Source organism: Anarhichas minor, unplaced genomic scaffold, assembly GCF_050575085.1.
Source record: "Anarhichas minor isolate MPS153535 unplaced genomic scaffold, ASM5057508v1 ptg000011l, whole genome shotgun sequence".
Lineage (NCBI taxonomy): Eukaryota > Metazoa > Chordata > Actinopteri > Perciformes > Anarhichadidae > Anarhichas > Anarhichas minor.
Genome location: NW_027466457.1, coordinates 5,149,863 through 5,167,815, shown reverse-complemented (window position 1 = coordinate 5,167,815; position 17,953 = coordinate 5,149,863). Strand labels below are relative to the sequence as shown.

The 17,953-nt window shown below is 45.2% G+C and overlaps 1 protein-coding gene across 1 annotated transcript; it reads left to right on the top strand.

Moving 5' to 3' along the window:
- The first annotated feature begins 5,099 nt into the window (after nucleotides 1–5,099).
- Nucleotides 5,100–16,782, top strand: LOC142948006 (zinc finger homeobox protein 3-like). Its single transcript, XM_076089883.1, has 10 exons — nucleotides 5,100–6,816; nucleotides 6,902–7,443; nucleotides 7,591–7,804; nucleotides 8,465–8,572; nucleotides 8,676–8,812; nucleotides 9,002–9,112; nucleotides 10,635–10,785; nucleotides 10,955–15,726; nucleotides 15,863–16,528; nucleotides 16,666–16,782. Exons 1-10 carry the CDS (start codon nucleotides 5,100–5,102, stop codon nucleotides 16,780–16,782), a joined length of 8,535 nt encoding a protein of 2,844 aa, XP_075945998.1.
- The last annotated feature ends 1,171 nt before the right edge of the window (nucleotides 16,783–17,953 follow it).

Below are 17,953 nucleotides of genomic sequence, written 5' to 3'. Positions count from 1 at the left end.
TTATATGAAGGATCAATTGAAAGCATTTTAGTATTTTGTCACAGCACTGTAGTGTAAAATGTAAGATCATTTGTTTATGATGGAATTCATAGAGCTAAATTTTCAGAGCCAAATATTTTCCCCCTGACATCACATTTGTGTTTACAGGTTATCCTTTTACATCAAAGAAGCACACATTTGATATCGTATAAATGTACTATAGTATTAAAAAAGGATGCACATGTAAGGATGAATAAAAAAACAGCAGATCTACATATTGTTTTAGCTAGAATTTTCATTTTAACATTCAAACCACAAGCACGGAAGCAGCAGATCACATCTTGTTTCTGTCTGTCTGTCTGTCTGTCTCTCTCACACACAGACACACACACACACACACACACACACACACACACACACACACACACACACACACACACACACACACACACACACACACACACACACTGCTGTGACACACACCTTGCAATATGGACTAACGTTAAAAATATATTATTATATTCACTGTCATTGTCTTTTGCTCATAAAATGACATAAAATTGTCACAGTTCTAACTGCAGTCATAACAAAAACAGGAAATATCCATGTAGGCATAAAGAGAACAGAGCAGTCACTGATTTATGTTTGTGATAACCTGCAATCTTTGCTTGCTGGCATGTGCCAGACGGACAATGTTTTCAAATATTAAAATAATTATTGAATGTTCTACACACGTAAACCAAATCATTTGGCACTTAACTAATTGGCCAATGCATCGATTCTTTACATATTTATAGTTTTACAAATGCAAGAAAATAATCAGACCAAAACAAGACAAACCAAAATCAAAATGTCAGCATTCTCAAAACCAACACAACGAAATAGCATTAATATTCATGTACGACACCGATGTGGCCTTGTAGTGCGGTTGTTTCATGCAACAGCGAGCTGATAGTAACCTGACTGCATGTGTTATAGCCTTTTTATATTCTGTGGTAATACAATAATAAGCCCATATTTGTTTTCCAGAGTGACTTTCTCTGTAGCATTGTAGCCTTTCACACCTTTCTGAATGTATATTAATACAATTCTAAAATAAGGACGAGGTCAGTTGTGACAATCAACACCAAATTAAGTATAAAATACATAATTTGATCTTACAAATACATGCAGTTTTCACCTTCTTAAATATGGACGATCGACAGATTGCACGTCCAGCGAGAAATTCACAATAGGATTATCATAACAATAGACCCGAGTGGCGAGGATGGGACGGCCGGAGCAGAAAAAAAAAACAAAGGTCTTATGTGATGACAAACACAGAAGTGGACACATCAATTTAGGCTTAAGTATTTTAATGTTATCCAAAAGGAGTAAATTAACCAGCAAAACCAATGCCCGCAACCCACCTGCAGCCTCGGTCCAAAAACAGTCGAGAGGGAAATTTCTCATTTCATATTGAAGTATATTTAGACGAGACCTTTTCCCTTTTTGTTTTAAGCATTCATATTTTGACTTGTTTGTTAAATATGAATATCTGTCAGCCAGAAGCCTTGCAATTACATGCTACAACTTTTCTAAAGCAGGTGGGCTATCAAACATAAATTTAAATATTTCATGAAAGTAATGCGATTCATGTATGGGACATACTGTTTACATTTGAGCCTCCAACTGTCTGCTTTAACACAAACAAAATGCATATATAATATTCCTAAAATAATCCCCAAGGGCCTTGCAATGCTTTTTGTTCTCAATAGTGAATCACGGTGATCGTGACGCATTTTGTGGTAGATTTTCATAATGTCCCTCTAAAATCCCTTTGTCTGTTTTTTGGTGAATATTGACATTATTGTTGCCTACTTCGTGGTATTTTAGCATATCTTTTGGGGCATCTAGAGATTTTTTTGCGATTTTGTTTTCTCTCAAATTTACAAATATATGTATTTTTTACATCAGCTGGGCTTTGTTTTAACATCCATCCAAAATATATAGCTGGAATTTTTTTCAATAAAAAAAAACAAACCTTTCAGCTGAATTTTATCGTACTTTTTAAAAAAAAATTGTCTTCTCCTCCCTGTCCTCTCTATGCGTCCCCTGTAGCCTCTCCCCCTCCCTCCTCCCTCTCTCTCTCTCTCTCTCTCTCTCTCTCTCTCTCTCTCTCTCTCTCTCTCTCTCTCGCGGAATCCTATTGATCCAAACGGGCTAATTAGCGGTGTCTGCGCAATTACGCACATGCGCACTAGGCGTAATCTCAGCCATTTTTTGAAGGAAACTAATTAGCAGGAATAAAGAGCCAAGTGTTTTTCCCCCACAGTGATCAGAACTCATTCTACCTCTGGAGCTCGCACAAACCCCTCCGTCCCCCTTCTTCTGTTTACTACAGCCTATATGTAGCTTTAATTACAACTTGGACCCCGCTGCTCTCTCTCCCTCTCCCCTTTTTTTTCCTCCTGGCTCCGTAAAAACGCAGAGGATCATTCATAAGGAATGAGTGGGCTCTCTATACGATTGTTTTCCGGACTACTACACATTCAGCGTACGGAGCTTTGTACCAGAGCCGCTGCATAAATGTAAGTCTGCCGTTTGTTTACGATGTTAAAGGGACGGGAGGAAGCCACCCCGACGGTGGGGAGGAAGGGGTGTTTGGTTAGTGCAGCCTGTAAATCGCACAAATCGAGCTTTTGTTGATCTGCTTGTGCATTGGGTCACCTGTTACTGGATACTGAACGCGATCACTCTTGCTTTAGCTGAATCGGGAGTGTGGAACGGTGCGGTCCACTGTAAACAAAGGCTGAAGTAGTCTGGAGGCTGAGTGTTGGTCGGTGGCTTGACAACACAGACAGAGACGGGGAGTGAACTTCAAGTCGCTGCCCGTCCGGTATTCTCCAACAGCCCCGTGTGTATGGTACCCAGAATAATGCAAAATACAGTTTAGTGCTATTACCTTGATTCTGTATGCGGGGTCCTCATGCAAAGCAGTTGCGTTCAAAACAGTATTTGTCCATGTCCAACCCTATTTGTCGAGGTCCTATAAAGGCAAACAAAATGCATTTTCTCAAAGTATAGCCACACAACTCTACTCTCAAGGTCTTTCTCTCACCCTATCACACCCCTTTCTCTCCTTTCTCTCTATTCTTAATACACACACACACGCACACACTCTCACATACACTCACACACTCACACACACTCACACACACACACACACACACACACACACACACACACACACACACACACACACCAGCCTAAGATTCGGGGGACACATTTTTTGTTAGATATTTGAGCATTATCTTTTGTTGCAAATTCTGTTGTATTCACACCTAATGACAAACATGTATTGTGCATTAATATTTTCAGTAATTATAGGTCAAATTTCAGGTGGTTTGTGCCTGTGCTTAATTGACATTATCACAATCAGTTTGCAGAAGACAACAGGATTTACTTACATTAACACACACATGTAGCCTACACACACACACACACACACGTTGTTAAATGATGGTTTCCCGCACTTGTGGTCGATAGAGAGCCAGGAATGTTTGTATAAATAGTTACATTGCCGATAGACCCAGGTTATTGATTGCAGTGTAAATGAAAATCTTTATCAGATTAGAGACTCTTCTCAGCTGCTGGCAGTCAGGCTCAGCCCCTCAGCACTATCCGGCGGGACAGTGGACAGCTGCAGTGGGCAAGGGTCTGTGGCCTGTGACATAAACACAGTACATTAAAGCACTATCAGAGTGGCGATATGAGCCATATATCTTTAAGGTGCAGAGAGGGGAGAGGCGGTGGCTACAGGAGAGAGAGGATATTTAAGCAGCAGAAGGAGGAGGGGGTTGGTTGGTTGAAGTAGAAGGTGAAAGGGTACATTAAGGTCTCTCCTTGATTAAAAAAAGGTCAGTAATGAGATTGTGGGACACACACGGAGTAAGAGAGATGTATCTGTCTCATCTGTCAGTTAGAAACAGAAGAGGACGAGAGGCTCGATTTATTTTTTTAGGAAGTCACTGTGATGCATGATTGTGCTGGTAATGGAGATTATTTGTGAAACCTCACTGATCAATTTTTGGAAATTGTAATTATTGACTTGAATGTTTATGGTAATTCCTGTATGATAAAATGTCACAGCTCATTGGCAAATTTTATTAAAACCAGATTATTTCAAAAGCCAAGGAAATGCAGTCTTGAATAAAGATTAATTCAAACATTACTTTCAATTGTTTTTATTTTAAACACACCATTATTGACTATATGCATTATACATAAAGTTTCAGTTTATAACAAAAAGGGATTCATTTTAATGTACATCACTGCTTCATTGTTCATGTATATGGGTGTGTTTTTAGTGTGCAAGCAATGGGACTTAGTATATACAATTTTGCACACATACAACGAAGAGAGGAGATAAATAATACACTGAACTGCAACACCAGTAACTATTGCTTTAAAAATTACCACCGATTTTAATCAAAATCTGTCTGAAACCTCAATGAACATTTTATAAGCCTCATACAAATATTTGTTGCATTTGGACTAAATTAGATTACACAGGTGTTTATTGTATTGTGACCAGCCCGTGTTTGCACTGCGTGTTATAAAATGGCTCGTGCTAAACAGAGCTCCAGTTTTCTCTCCTAATATCTCTGTACCAATGCACAGCGAAAGACAGATACAAGCAGATAAAAGAACAGTTTTTAAACCCAGTGTATCAAAGTGTGGCAATTTAGTGGAAGCCCTTTAGCTCAGAAGCATTCAGTTCTTTATTTAATCCTATCCCCTGAGAAATATTATAGACCTCCTGCGTAGCCTTTACCCGCATTCCTCTACCTAGTTTAGCGCTCATGCTATTGATTTTCCCATTAAGGGCTAACGCTAACCCCTGAGTAACCAGCCTCTATATTGCGCACTGTGAAGGCAGTATTGAACAGATGCTATCCAGGGACTGTAATCAATGTCCTCCACTGTTATGCAATATTATTTACATGACTCATGTATTTCATTTTCTCCTCTTTTCTTTTCACTTTCCTTCTGTCTCTGTCTGTCACGCTTTCCTCTTCTCTTTCTCTGTATCTGAAACACAGGTGGGGTAGTAATGCGTGGCAGCTGTAGCCTCTGGTATGGACAGCGGTGAGGGAGGAGGAGGGGATGGAGGGGGAGGAGAGGAGAGAGATGCTGACCTCAGTCCCCAGGCTTTATCTCTTCCTCTCCTGACCCTAGCGGTCGTTCCGGAGCAGGGGTCATCTTCTCATACCTCAGCCATGGCCCCTGCCAAAGAGCCCCTGACCCTGCCTCAGCAGGAGGAGGAGGGCGTAGAGGGGTCCCAGGCTAGAGAAGAGACCCAGCGAGGTGAGCAGAAAGAAGGAGGCCGACATTCACAGGAGAATGGAGCGTGTCAAAAGCAGGGGATGAAGGGAGACTTCGGGGAGGGAAATTTGTCAGGGCAAAGGAAGGAAGAAGGGGAGGTGCATGTAGGTGTAGGAGAGGCGTCAGTTACAGGGGGTCTCCCAGCAGCCCTTAGCAGCAGAGGGGGAGAGGAGGAGGAAGAGGAGGAGGAGGAGGAGGAGGAGGAGGAGGAGGAGGAGGAGAAGGAAGAGGAGGAGGCCATCTCAAACCAAAGCCAAACCAAATCCAAATGTTCTTTATTACCTCAACAGAGCCAGCACAGCTCTTCTTCCAGCACTGCGAAGGCCAGTGGCACACTCGACAGCAAAATAGCCGCCTCTCCAAAGCCCTCCCCCACTCCTTCCACCTCTCCAAAGCCCTCCCCTTTTCTTTCCACCTCTCCAAAGCACTTCACTTGTCCGTCCTCCTTTTCTGCCCTGCTGAGCGAGACAGAGGTAAAAGACATTAAGGGAGATCAGGGCTGGATTTCTGAGTTTCCTCAGAGCTTTAAATCCCAGCAGTCTACTCTGGCTTTTACACTGGCAGGTACGGAGCCTGCCAGTACACCTGCTGAGGATGATGGGCCAGCAGGGGTTCCTCACTCTTCCATTTCCGATGGAGATGGTGCCAAAGCTCCAGAACCAAATGACAGCCAGCTAGACACAGAGGTGGATGACGAGAGAGACAAAGAAGAAGAACAGAAAGAAGCTGTCCTTAAAAACCTCAACCAAGACCTCTCTCCTAATTCACTGACCAGTCACATGACCATAATGCACTCACGCAACTCCTGTAAGACGCTGAAATGCCCCAAGTGTAACTGGCACTACAAGTCTCAACATACACTGCAAGTCCACATGAAAGAGAAACATCCGGAGACGGGAGGCCAGTGTGTGTGTGGGGCCTCCGGGGGAAAGTGTGTGTGTGGCGGTGCAACACGAGGTGTGTGTAGCTATTGCAGTTCGGGGAAACCCCATCCTCGCTTGGCCCGTGGCGAAACCTATGCCTGTGGCTACAAGCCCTACCGCTGTGAGGTGTGTGACTATGCTACCTCATCGAAAGGCAACCTCAGCATACACATGCAGTCGGATAAACACCTTAATAACGTTCAAAATGGGGGACACTCGAATGGTCTCATGCACACTTCTCACATTACCACAAACAACAGCAGCTCCTTCGACGGTAACGCAGTGGACGAGCCCGCATACAAGCCCCCACTCTCTACTCCCACGCCTACTACCCAGCCCACCAAGCTCTCACCACCTGCACACACTCACTCCCATGGTAAGCGGTGGCGGTGTGATGTGTGCGACTATGAGACCAGCATTGCCCGCAACCTGCGCATACACACCACCAGCGAGAAACACACACATAACATGCTGCGGCTCCAGAGAGGTTACTACCTGTCTCACTGTAGGAGTCTTGCCCCGCAGCTGAAACACTTACAAAACGCAGGTGAGTAATGCATTTCTCGCTGTAATCCAACAACAAAAAAATAAAACATGTGCAAATTCTTACAGTGAATCTCTCTGTTTCATAGGTGCGGAGCTCTCCTTGAACATGCGACTGACCAGTCAGCAAGTTGCAGATCAGCCAGTCACCCTTGGGTCTACACTGACTCCTTCTCCCTCCCCCTCCCCCTCGCCCCCTCCAGCCCCGTCTCTGTCCCCCACTGAACCCCTCTCCCAGGGGGGCGTGTTTCAATGCCTTGTCTGCTCCTGCTTTTCGTCTGACAGCTTAGAGTCTGTGGAGCAGCACCTGAACGCCCCTCGCTCTCTGCCCCAGTCTGAGTGGTGCTCCCTGGTCGCTGGTGGCTGCCACTGCAGGCTGTGCGGCTACACCACCCAGCTGAGGGCTAACTTCTCCTTGCACTGCCAGACTGACAGGCACCGTACCCGCTACCAGCTTGCTGCTCACCTCCAGGAGGGTGGGGATAGGGGTCAGGAGGGGGCTGCCCTTATTGCTAAGGGCAACCCTGTCCAGCTGAGGTGCAACCTGTGTGACTACGTGACCAGCAGTTTGGACAAGCTGCGAGGACATTCCCTCAGTTCCCACCACGAGGCCAGTGTCCGGGTTTACCGAGTCAGTAGTAACACCTTTATCTTAGGGCATGCAAGCAGCATTTCAAACACAAATGTATTCAGCAATTCGTGATGATCGGACTAGATTTATAAACTGTTGTCAACCATAATCCTTTTCATTCTCTCCTTTCTGCCTCATTATTTTTAGTTCCTGCAGCAGTATGATGGTGAGGTTGATGGGGGATCGTGGCTGTTCCATTGTCTCTTATGCAACCACTCCTCCTCTTCTAAACTACAAGTAATGAAACACAGTCAAACCCTAACCCATCAGCAGAGGGAAGGGCTACTACAGCTGCAACCAATGGGCGGAGAGGAGCTGGCAGCCATTTTTACCATCAGGAAAAGCCCTGATGGTGTCACAGGTGAGAATATGAACCATGTGGCCGTATTTGATTTCATGTTGCATGTGCTAGCTGGCGTCATCGAGTAGAGAGGGGATTGAGATGAAAAGAGTGAGAAAATAAGTAATGGCTTTTGCTGAGATATTGATCAAGTAAATTGATTTGTCAATACACATCCTTGTTATACCCCCAATAACCTCTGACAACAGCTAACTAGCACCTGCTAATCAATGGACCAATACAAATCCCCTGGATAAAGATGGGGGAAGTAAAGGCTCATCACCCGTTTGTTCAAGATAAAACACTGAATTTACATCGTCTGGAGTGTGTCAACTGCTGGGACAACCTCTAAAATTAGTTGTTCAACACTTCAGTTGTAAATTAAGTGCATCCTGTGATTTGTTTATGTGCAGATTAAGACTTATCGAGGTGAACTGATGTGTTGTAAGTCCATATTACCTCTACTCCACCTCTGAGGAGAATCTAATGGAGAATCAATACTTGATCAATAGTGTATGGAGGCAAGCAAGAAGAATAGAGTGAGGTCCAAAGAAATTGGTCTTTTTGACGGATGCTATCTAGAGGATATTATAAACCACAATTAACCTGATAGTTTGTGAGAACATATTGTATGAAGCACAATGTTTGTGTAACATGACTGATTTTCATGTCCCCTCTCAGGAGAGCTCAGTGAGGATATGGAAACTTCCAGTGAGACCACCACTGGTCCTTTGGACACAACCAAAGACATTTGTAACTTGGGGGCGAAGATGATTTCTAAGGAGACGGGTATGTTAATTCATAGTTCAAATGATGATAGCATAATAACCTATTGCATACATGGTAAATATCAATCCATTTTCACGCTAATATGATTTTTTTTTACATGAAGAAACAACTAGGGAGGAGGAAAGAGAAAGGAGGGAGTCATTTCCATCAGTCAAGCGTCCATCCTCTGAATGCGAGGAAATGGAAAACTCTATCTCAACCAAACGCCCCAGAATACACCAGCAAAATCAGAACCAGCAGGTGAGCAGTTGACACACATTTTAATAATTGAAGTATGTCCTTGTTAATGTAAAATGTATCAACGGACACAATAAATGCAGTTCTACTGTTATCCCACAAACCTATACACACCTGTGCACTCTTTCAGCCTTCTAATTCAACACTTTTTAACCATTTTTCCCACTTCTCTCCTTTCTCTCTCTCTTTAAGACTGTCCAGTGCCCTTTGTGCCAGGTTAAACTCCCACACGCACACCTGCGACAGCATCTCACGCATGTGCACAGTGTGGCACAGGACTGTGTCGACAAGCTCATCAGCACAGTAAGTGTATGCAAGTGTGTATTCGTTGTATTTGCGTTTTGTCAGGAAGCAAAAGAAAACGTGAAGGCAAAGCAATGGGGGATGGGGGAGAGTGAAATGTAGGGAGACAATTCCATTAAGAAGGCACCAGAGAGAAAGGCACCGCTTTTTTTTAATGCATGTTTAAGTAGCTCCCCGCTATCATCTTTGATGCAGCCGTGCATTCTGTGTGTATGTGTATGCGCGTGTTTTAGAGTGGAAGAGAGAGGGGTTTGACTGAGTGAGTGAGGGAAAAGCCAGTCTTTCTATAATGCATGTTTAAGTAGCCCTCTATTACCAGAAGTGCAGTCAAGCTAAAAAGGGGCCCCCATGCTTTTTACTGTGTCTCTCCAACTAACAAAGACTGGTCATCTATCCACATCACCATCCTCCATCTCCCTGGCCCGTATGCTAAGTGGCCTTTGTCTCTTGCGCTCTTCGCCTCCACTTGACTGACTGCTTTTCACCCTTTCTCCCCTCTGCTGTCCCTCCCTCCCCCCTTCACCTACTCCTATCATTCCTATTCAGCAATATCTGTCCCTGTCCCTGCCCCTCCCTTTCTGTCCCTCCCAAGCTTACTCTCAATTTCTTATGCGTTACCCCTCCCTTACTCACTCTCTCTCTCCGAAGCAGTTTTTTTTTTGTTCATTGCCCCATACCTTCTCCCTCTCTCTCCAAGCTCTCTCTTTCTCATATTCTATACCCCTTACCCCCCTGCCACCCCCCACCATCGTCCTCCCTCCCTCCCCTCCGACCCCTCCCTCACTCTCTCTGATAGTAATTGAGGTTCATTAATTCAGACTGAGGTGATGATGGCCATTATGTACCTTGCTTTCCAATTACGCTCTCTAGATTAAGCCTGACCTTCAGTTTTCGCTGCAGTGTGTGTGTGTGTGTGTGTGTGTGTGTGTGGTTGTTCTTCTCTTTCTCTCTTATGAAGCTGTTACGCAGAGAAAACTCTTGTCATGTAAATCTCATCCTTAGCTGTCTGTCCTTTCCTAAGGGTAGCTAGCTGTTCGCATAGATATGGTATTTGCTCTCAGTGCTCGAAGCTGTGGAGATGGAGGTTTTCTGTATGAAGAATGATTTAAAATAAATTCATTATTCAGCTCAGTAAAGTTTTATTAAACCCTTGGGGCATGTTGGACGGAGCTGAAGGGCAGACCCACATATCTCACCATATACACTTATTACCAAATTGATGTGCCTTGCTGTCTATACTGCTGCACAGGCAGGTGCAAGATGTAACGATACACTCACAGATTCACACTTTAATGTTTTATGATATTAGGACAGGGTATGCAGGCACTCATGTTTCTACGTCTGGATATTTGCTTGCTGTTATTCTGTTCAATTAAATGTTTTATTCATAATATAGGATTGAGAAAATATGGTAATATCCCATTTCTCTGTCTGAATTCATAAAACAGCACGGATTATAACTGGCAACATCCCCCCCTCCAATAAAAATAAATTGACACACGGTCACTTTTTTTCTTTGCAGGTCACACTATCCATGGAACAACCACAGCCTCAGCTGCAGACAGAACCACAGACGGATGATACTCAGAAAAATAAAAACACCAAGAATACCAATGCAAATTGTTCCCATACTGCTGATTCCAGTGCCTCACTTGATTCACAAAAAAACCAAGGTTGGTTTAAAATGTACCGTAAAAAAGACCATATTTTAGAGATGAATTAAGAGTCATGAACTCCAAACCATGTCACTGTAATTTGTTTAAAACACATTGTCTTCTTGGTCTAATGTTATTTAAAATTTACTATCACTATTTACAATTTTTATTTTTTGGCATTTTGCAGGCATTTCAGTAGAGAACACTGAGGGAGATGTAGCCGCACCCAAAGATGTCACAGCTCTACTCACCCCACCCCTAGAAGACAACACCACTCACCCTTCCAATGGCAGACTGGCTCCTCAGTCCCCAACTCAGACCCCCCCCTCCTCCCCGATCGGCGACCCCCCTCCTCTTTCTGATCGCCATGGTTACCGGTTCCGTTGCAGCAGGTGCAGCTTGGCGTTCCCCACTCAAGAGAAGCTCCAGGTGCACTGGCAGTACCATGCCATGAGGGCGGCAACAGAGTGCCCCTTCTGCTCTCGACGGTGCCGCAGTCAAGAGGCCTTGCAGAGACACATGCAGAACACACACTCACAGCTGGACAACACACAGGGACAGAATACACTCTTACCGCCTCACACTGCTCAATACATGGAGCAAAATACGAGTTCAGTTCAACAAGATTTTAGTTTATCACCTCAAGTAGGTCAAGAAGCAGGAGAGGGTGAAGATGAAGAGATGGAGGAAGAAGTCCTGGGCATAGAGGTAAAGGAGGAACAAGAAGAAGAAGTACAATTTAAAGAGAAGAACGTGATCGGTGAAGTTGATGGATATGAGGAGGAGTTAACTGAGCCAGAGAAAGGGCCACATGAGGAGATCATATCAGAACCTACTTACAGCTCTCTTGTCAGAAAGATCTCCAACCCCACAATGGACCGCTATCTGGATCCAACCAGGCCCTATAAATGCACAGTATGCTCTGAATCTTTTACCCAGAAAACCATTCTTCTGGTCCACTATAACTCTGTGTCCCATCTCCACCGGGCCAGACGGGCCCTACAGGACTCTGGCACAGGTGTTGCTGTCCCCGAGGCTCCCCGTGGTCCAGATCCTAGGCCCTACCGCTGCCGATTGTGTGGAGTGGGCTATAGCCAGAGCTCCACACTGGACATTCATCTTCGCTCTGTTCTTCATCAGACTAGAGCTCGTGCTGCCCAGAACTCAGCTCCACAGAACCCAGCATCTAGTGCAGCTGCTCCAGTGTCAGTCCCCACTACTGCTACTCAGGTTGCTACCAACAGAGAAGAAATATCAAAGGCTTTGCCGTTCACCAAGAGGCCAGATGTAGTAAGCTCTTCAACCTCTTTACTATTAGGCCCTGGCTTATCAGCTGAGGCGCAGCCAACCCTCTCTATCCCAACTAACAGCCAGCAGGCTAAAAGTAGAGTTGCAGAACTTATAGCGTCAAGAAACCAGCTAATGCTGATACAACAGCAGCAGCTAGCCCAGGCTCAGGCACAGGCCCAAGCTCAGTTACAACAACACACAGCTCTGCTCCAGTCCCACTTAATGCAGCACCTTCCCTTAGGGACAGAGAATCTCCTTAAACAACACTTCTCCCTGTCACCAGACAACTTGCTCTCTCTGCAGCAGCAACTTCTTCTGCCCTTTTATTTGTCAGGAGACATGAATATTAACCCAGAGTTAACTGTTAAGAGCCTTGAACTTAGTCAGTTAGTATATGCCAACTCCATCCCCAAAGAACAGGTTAAGGTGGAAGTTAAAAGGGAGTCCCAACCTCAAATAGATGAGAAACAAACCCAGAGACAACGTTCAAACTCAGCTGTTAGCCAACCAAAAGATCGTATGCAGTGTGAAGCCAATGTTGAAGCTGGCTGCAGTGGTTCCGCCAACAACCAGTCAGAAAAAGGACACAGCAATTCTAATCTAGAGGAAGAAAAAGAAGAAATGCCTGTTCCTACTTTTAGAAATAAGTGTCAGAAAGAGGAAATGGATTCCTCTTCATTTACTCTTCATGGATTTCAGTGTCCTCCTCCCAGAGTGCCCTATACAGCTGTGAATGGCGAGCCTGTTCGAGCCCTGCTGCAGAGTTATGGCTATGAGTTGGCACTGCAATACATACAAAGTAGACAAAGACACCAGCAGCAGATGACAACCCATATGATACCAGATAAACAGGAGTGTTCTGATACCAACAAGATGGAGGTATGCTCAGACGAAGAAAAAGTTGAGTTAAGTGGACTACAGGATGGAAAGCTGGAAGGCTGTGACAAGGATAACAAACAAGTAGAGGGCAATGGAGAAATGGAAAGTTTGCCACATGACAAAAAAAAGAAAGACAAGGAATCAGTGAACAAAGAGATAGGTTGTTGTGAAAGGGGAGAAAAGTGTAGAGACTGTGGCAAGTTCTTTTCAGATGCCTTGATTTTAAAAAGTCACCGGGAGTACATTCATAGGAAAATGTTTCCTACTCCTGCACTGGAGAGATTTTCCAGAGAATACAGGCTGCAGTATGACCAGATGTACCCACTCACACAACCTAAATCTGGGGAGAATTCAACTGCTTCAGCTGGCGCCCCAGTCCCATCCTCAGAATCAGAACCATCACTGGAACCAGTTATGCCTCAAGTTAAAAGCCTTGCACCCTCACCTGTACCGTCATTTTCAGATCCCATAACCAAAACGTGTGCTCTTGCTACAGACCCAGCAACAACTGCCCCCACACCTTCTTCTTCTCCATTTATTTCTCAATCTCAAGAATTTCCACAACAAGAGGTCCCCATCCCAAGCACAGCTGATACAGCTACTTCTCAAACCACATCCCCAGCTAATGCCATACCTCTTACCTTACCGAAAATACCTATGCTTCCTTTAGCCTTGCCCCAGCTTCCTAAAGCCCAACTGCCTTTACCTGAGCTTACCCTACCCCACATTCCGTTTCCCATGGACCTACCTCTCCTCTCTCCAGTTATGATGCAGTCTATGGGTCTCCAGCCCCAATCTTGGTTAGACTTAAGTGTCAACCCTGAGTTGGCAAAACTCTACCAATCTCAACTCAACACAGCACTGCTAGGGCAACAGCCACAGCTCAGCCCTTCTGTGCTTGTCCAGCAACCCCAGCTCAGCCCAGCTTTGCAAGGTCAGTCTTCACAGATCAATTCTGCACTGCAGGGTCAACCATCCCAATACAGCCCCATCCAAACAGGACAGCAACCCCAAGTCAGCCCAACAATACTTGAACAACAGGGTAAGAGAACCCGAACCCGAATCTCTGAGGAGCAACTGACTGTCCTGAGGAAACACTTTGATATTAACACCCTCCCCAGTGATGAAGACATGAACAAGATGTCTGGTATGTCTGGGTTGCCTCATAAAGTTATCAAACACTGGTTTCGCAACACCCTATTTAAAGAGCGCCAGCGAGACAAGGATTCCCCTTACAATTTTAATAACCCCCCGACCATAGCACTGGAGGAGCCCAGAGAAGTAGCACAAAACCAGCCTCTGTCCCTTTCCCCGTGTCCACTGTCCCCAGGCCTTGCAGCCCATACCTCCCCACTGCCCCAGACAACAGACCTCCTGAGAGGAGAACCCCATAGGGGCCGACGCTCTTCCCGAACCCGCTTCACGGAACAACAGCTGGAGACCCTGCAGGGGGTGTTTGAGGCGACTCCGTATCCCAGAGAGGAGGAATATGACCGCATGTCTGCCTTGTTGTCTCTCCCTAACAGAATCATTGTTGTGTGGTTCCAAAATGCAAGACAGAGAGCCCGTAAAAATCAAGACCGTGGGACAGATGATGGATTAGAGGGGAAGAACCAACTTGACAACATTCACAGACAGAGAAATGGCTCCTACAAGAATGATGATGACGATAACAGCTGTGGGGATGAAGCACAAGGTGAATCTCAAAATGAAAACTCCATGGATCTGACTTATGAGTATTACACCAACCCTGACTCACCTGTCCTTGATTCCTCCTCTCACTGCATAGAAAGTGAGCATCTAACAGCCAATGGTGAACCAACACCTGTTACTAGGCAACAAGAAGATAAAACAATCTCTTCTCAGGCTAACAAGAGCCTAGCTCTTGTTCAAACTCAAAATGAAATTTCAGATGCAGACATCCAGCGTAAGGAAATTGTTCAGGCCATGAAAACGGGGTCCTCTCCACAACCTGAGCCCAGTCTGCAGCCAGAAAGTAGACCCCAGCCTCGCTCCTCCTCTTCTTCACAAAAAACTCTACAGGCCATCACGTCCACAGCTCATTCCAGCCAGGGGCATACATGCAGCCCTCCTTCTGATCCAGCTGTTGAAAAGCCTGTTGATACATCACCCAGCCTCCCTGCTGCTTCAGAGTCCGACACAAGCCACATTCGGCTGCCTGATGCCACCTCTTGCCTATCCACTGAAACCCAGCATAAAACCCAGCTCCAACCCCAAACGCAGGCTCAGTTTCAGTGCAGTCTCTGCCCAGTGACCTTGCCCTCATTCCAGCTGTGGCAGGAGCATCAGACCAGGCACCTCCTGGCAGCTCAGTCCCAGGTCCAATTTCTCCACTCTGGCTTCACAGACCGAACCATGCCTTACATGATGCTCCACCCCAACCACACCCTGATGGCCAGCCAAATGCTTTCAGGCGCTATGTCCCAGATGCACCCTAATCCCACACATTCCATGATTTCACACTTAAACAGCATACAAATTAATAACACGCTCTCTGATCACTCGAGTAACAACCTGACCAGCCTCTCTCAAAGTACCCTGACACCCATGAAGCAGAGTTCAAAGCTCATGTCAGAGACCAGTTTTGAAGGCCAAAGGAGCGGTAGAGAGATTGAAGAAGAGCACCGAAGGGATAAGCGCCAGAGAACTACCATCACCCCAGAACAGCTTGAAGTGTTGTATCAGCGCTACAGTATGGACTCTAACCCCACCAGAGGAGTCCTGGAAGGCATTGCACGCGATGTAGGCCTGTCAAGACGTGTGGTTCAGGTATTCTAAGGACGTTTTTTGTGTTTGATTATGTGTTAATGTTTTTTGGAGAGAGGGACAGAAAGCAAGGCATAGAAAATTACTTAATTATGTTGTGTAACTCAAATTTTAAATCATGCTGGTCTTTCCTTCACAGGTCTGGTTTCAGAATACACGAGCCAGAGAGAGAAAAGGACAGTTCCGATCAATGGGGCCAGGATCCAGTTTCACCTTGGGTTTGAACCACTTGCGCTGCCCATTCTGCAGGGCTCTCTTCAAGGTAAAGAGTGCTCTTGATGCCCATATGAGGTCACGCCACTGGGCAGAGGCTGAAAGAGCAGGCTACAACTTATCGATGAGTAATGGATCCAATGGGCAGATTGGGATGGCTATGTCATCTGTCATGGACAGACCAGGTCCATCCATCTCCTCCAACCTCATCCCAAACCATGGCTATGTCATCATTAACAAAGAGTTAAGTACGAAGCCACCTATGACCTCTTTGTCTTCAACCACTGATCTGAACAACCCAGAGGAGGATGATGACTATGAAGAAGACGATGAGGAGTACCCATGTGAGGAGGGTTCCAGTACGGCTGACCAAGGGTCTCCTAGTCCTGAGGGATCTGGCGGTCCAAGCTCAGATTGGGGTGAGACGCAAAGTCTGCAACAGCACCAACATCAGCAGCAGCGCCAAAGGACACAAATGAGCCACTTCCAGGTACTCCAGCTCAGAGACTTCTACAGGAGCCACCGTACCCCCAACCGACATGAGTGTGAGACACTGGGCCAGGAGTTGGGACTGCCTCACCGAGTTGTGCAGGTAAATGTTTCAAATATTCATAAATGATAAAATGCAGTTTAATTTTCATTTGTTAAAGATGAAAAATGATTGTTTCAGAACAATTAAGTATGTTAAGGGTGATAGCTAATTTATTCATACTAATCTTTTTTTTCCAGGTGTGGTTCCAGAATGCCAGAGCTAAGGAGAAGAGGGCCAGGAGCCTGAGCTCTGACTCTGCAGAAAGGGAGCAGGCCGAGCTGTCCGCAGGGGCAGGGGAGAGAGACAGAGCTTAAAGAGGCAGACTACGGCTGTTTTGCTTCCTTCGACTACATTCTCCCCAAAACCCCTCCTGCACCTGCTGTTGATCTCTAAACATATACCTTGTCCACTTTGCTGCCAAACCTGTAACCTGAACACCCCAAAGATGCCGAGCCACAGTGGCCCAAAGAGAAACTCTCTCAACTGAAAGTAGGAGAGAGCCCAAACCAAGTCCTCTCTACCACAGCTTTCCTCTTTTCTTATTGTTCTTAAACTCTTTCCCGGTCTGTCCTTTCACGTTGAAAAGAGCTCCTCTCCCGATTACGTCAAGACACCTTACTACAACCAAACACCACCTTGATAAAAAACCAACCTGATGCCACAGAGGCCAAAGAGCATTCTCCAAGTATGTGACCTCACTGCCCAGCTAGACCTGCAGTCTACCTCTCAGTCTGCATGACAGACTCACAGTGGGCCCTCCACCAGACAGTGCTAGATGACTAGCTGTGTAGCATGTAGTGCCAGTCTGTAAGAGGCTGGAAAATAAATTGTCAAAGAGATTTTAGTGTAAATAGAGAGCTCCAAAAGATAAACTTGAAGAAAAACAAAGCAGTGGAAGAAGAAGATGAAAAAAAAAAAGAAAAACATGGAAAAATATCCTTGAAAGAGATGGAGGTATTCGCGTAGAGCTTTTGTAAAGACTGACTCAGATTCCAAAGCTCGTAACCAAAATTTTTCATGTCTGTGGATTTAGTTTCAACACGTTTGTTTTCAATAACAAATTGCAGAGCTGACGTCTGTACGGTGAATGGGTGAGATCTGCAGCTGGCAAAATTAAGCCGAGTACCAATAGACTGATACGGTGCCAGAATGCAGCTTCACCCCCCCCCCACAAGCCAATGATGAGTCTTCTGTTGTACATGTACACCTTCTATGTTCCTTTAGTGGATAACAGCCCAAATAGCACAGAACGAAAAGGCCAGTTTGTCCTGAACGGGGCAAACTATTTTTTATAGCACTCAACCATTATACTGTATATGAAAACTTTAACCAAACTCAAATTTACATTGTGTGTGTTTAGTAATAGTTTCTTAATATAAATCGTATGGACTGAGATAAACTGTCTTGCTTCGATATAATAGTGTCATGATTATGAAAAGATGATGACAGCTTTGATATGTTCAGGCAAGGTGACTTACTGCCTTT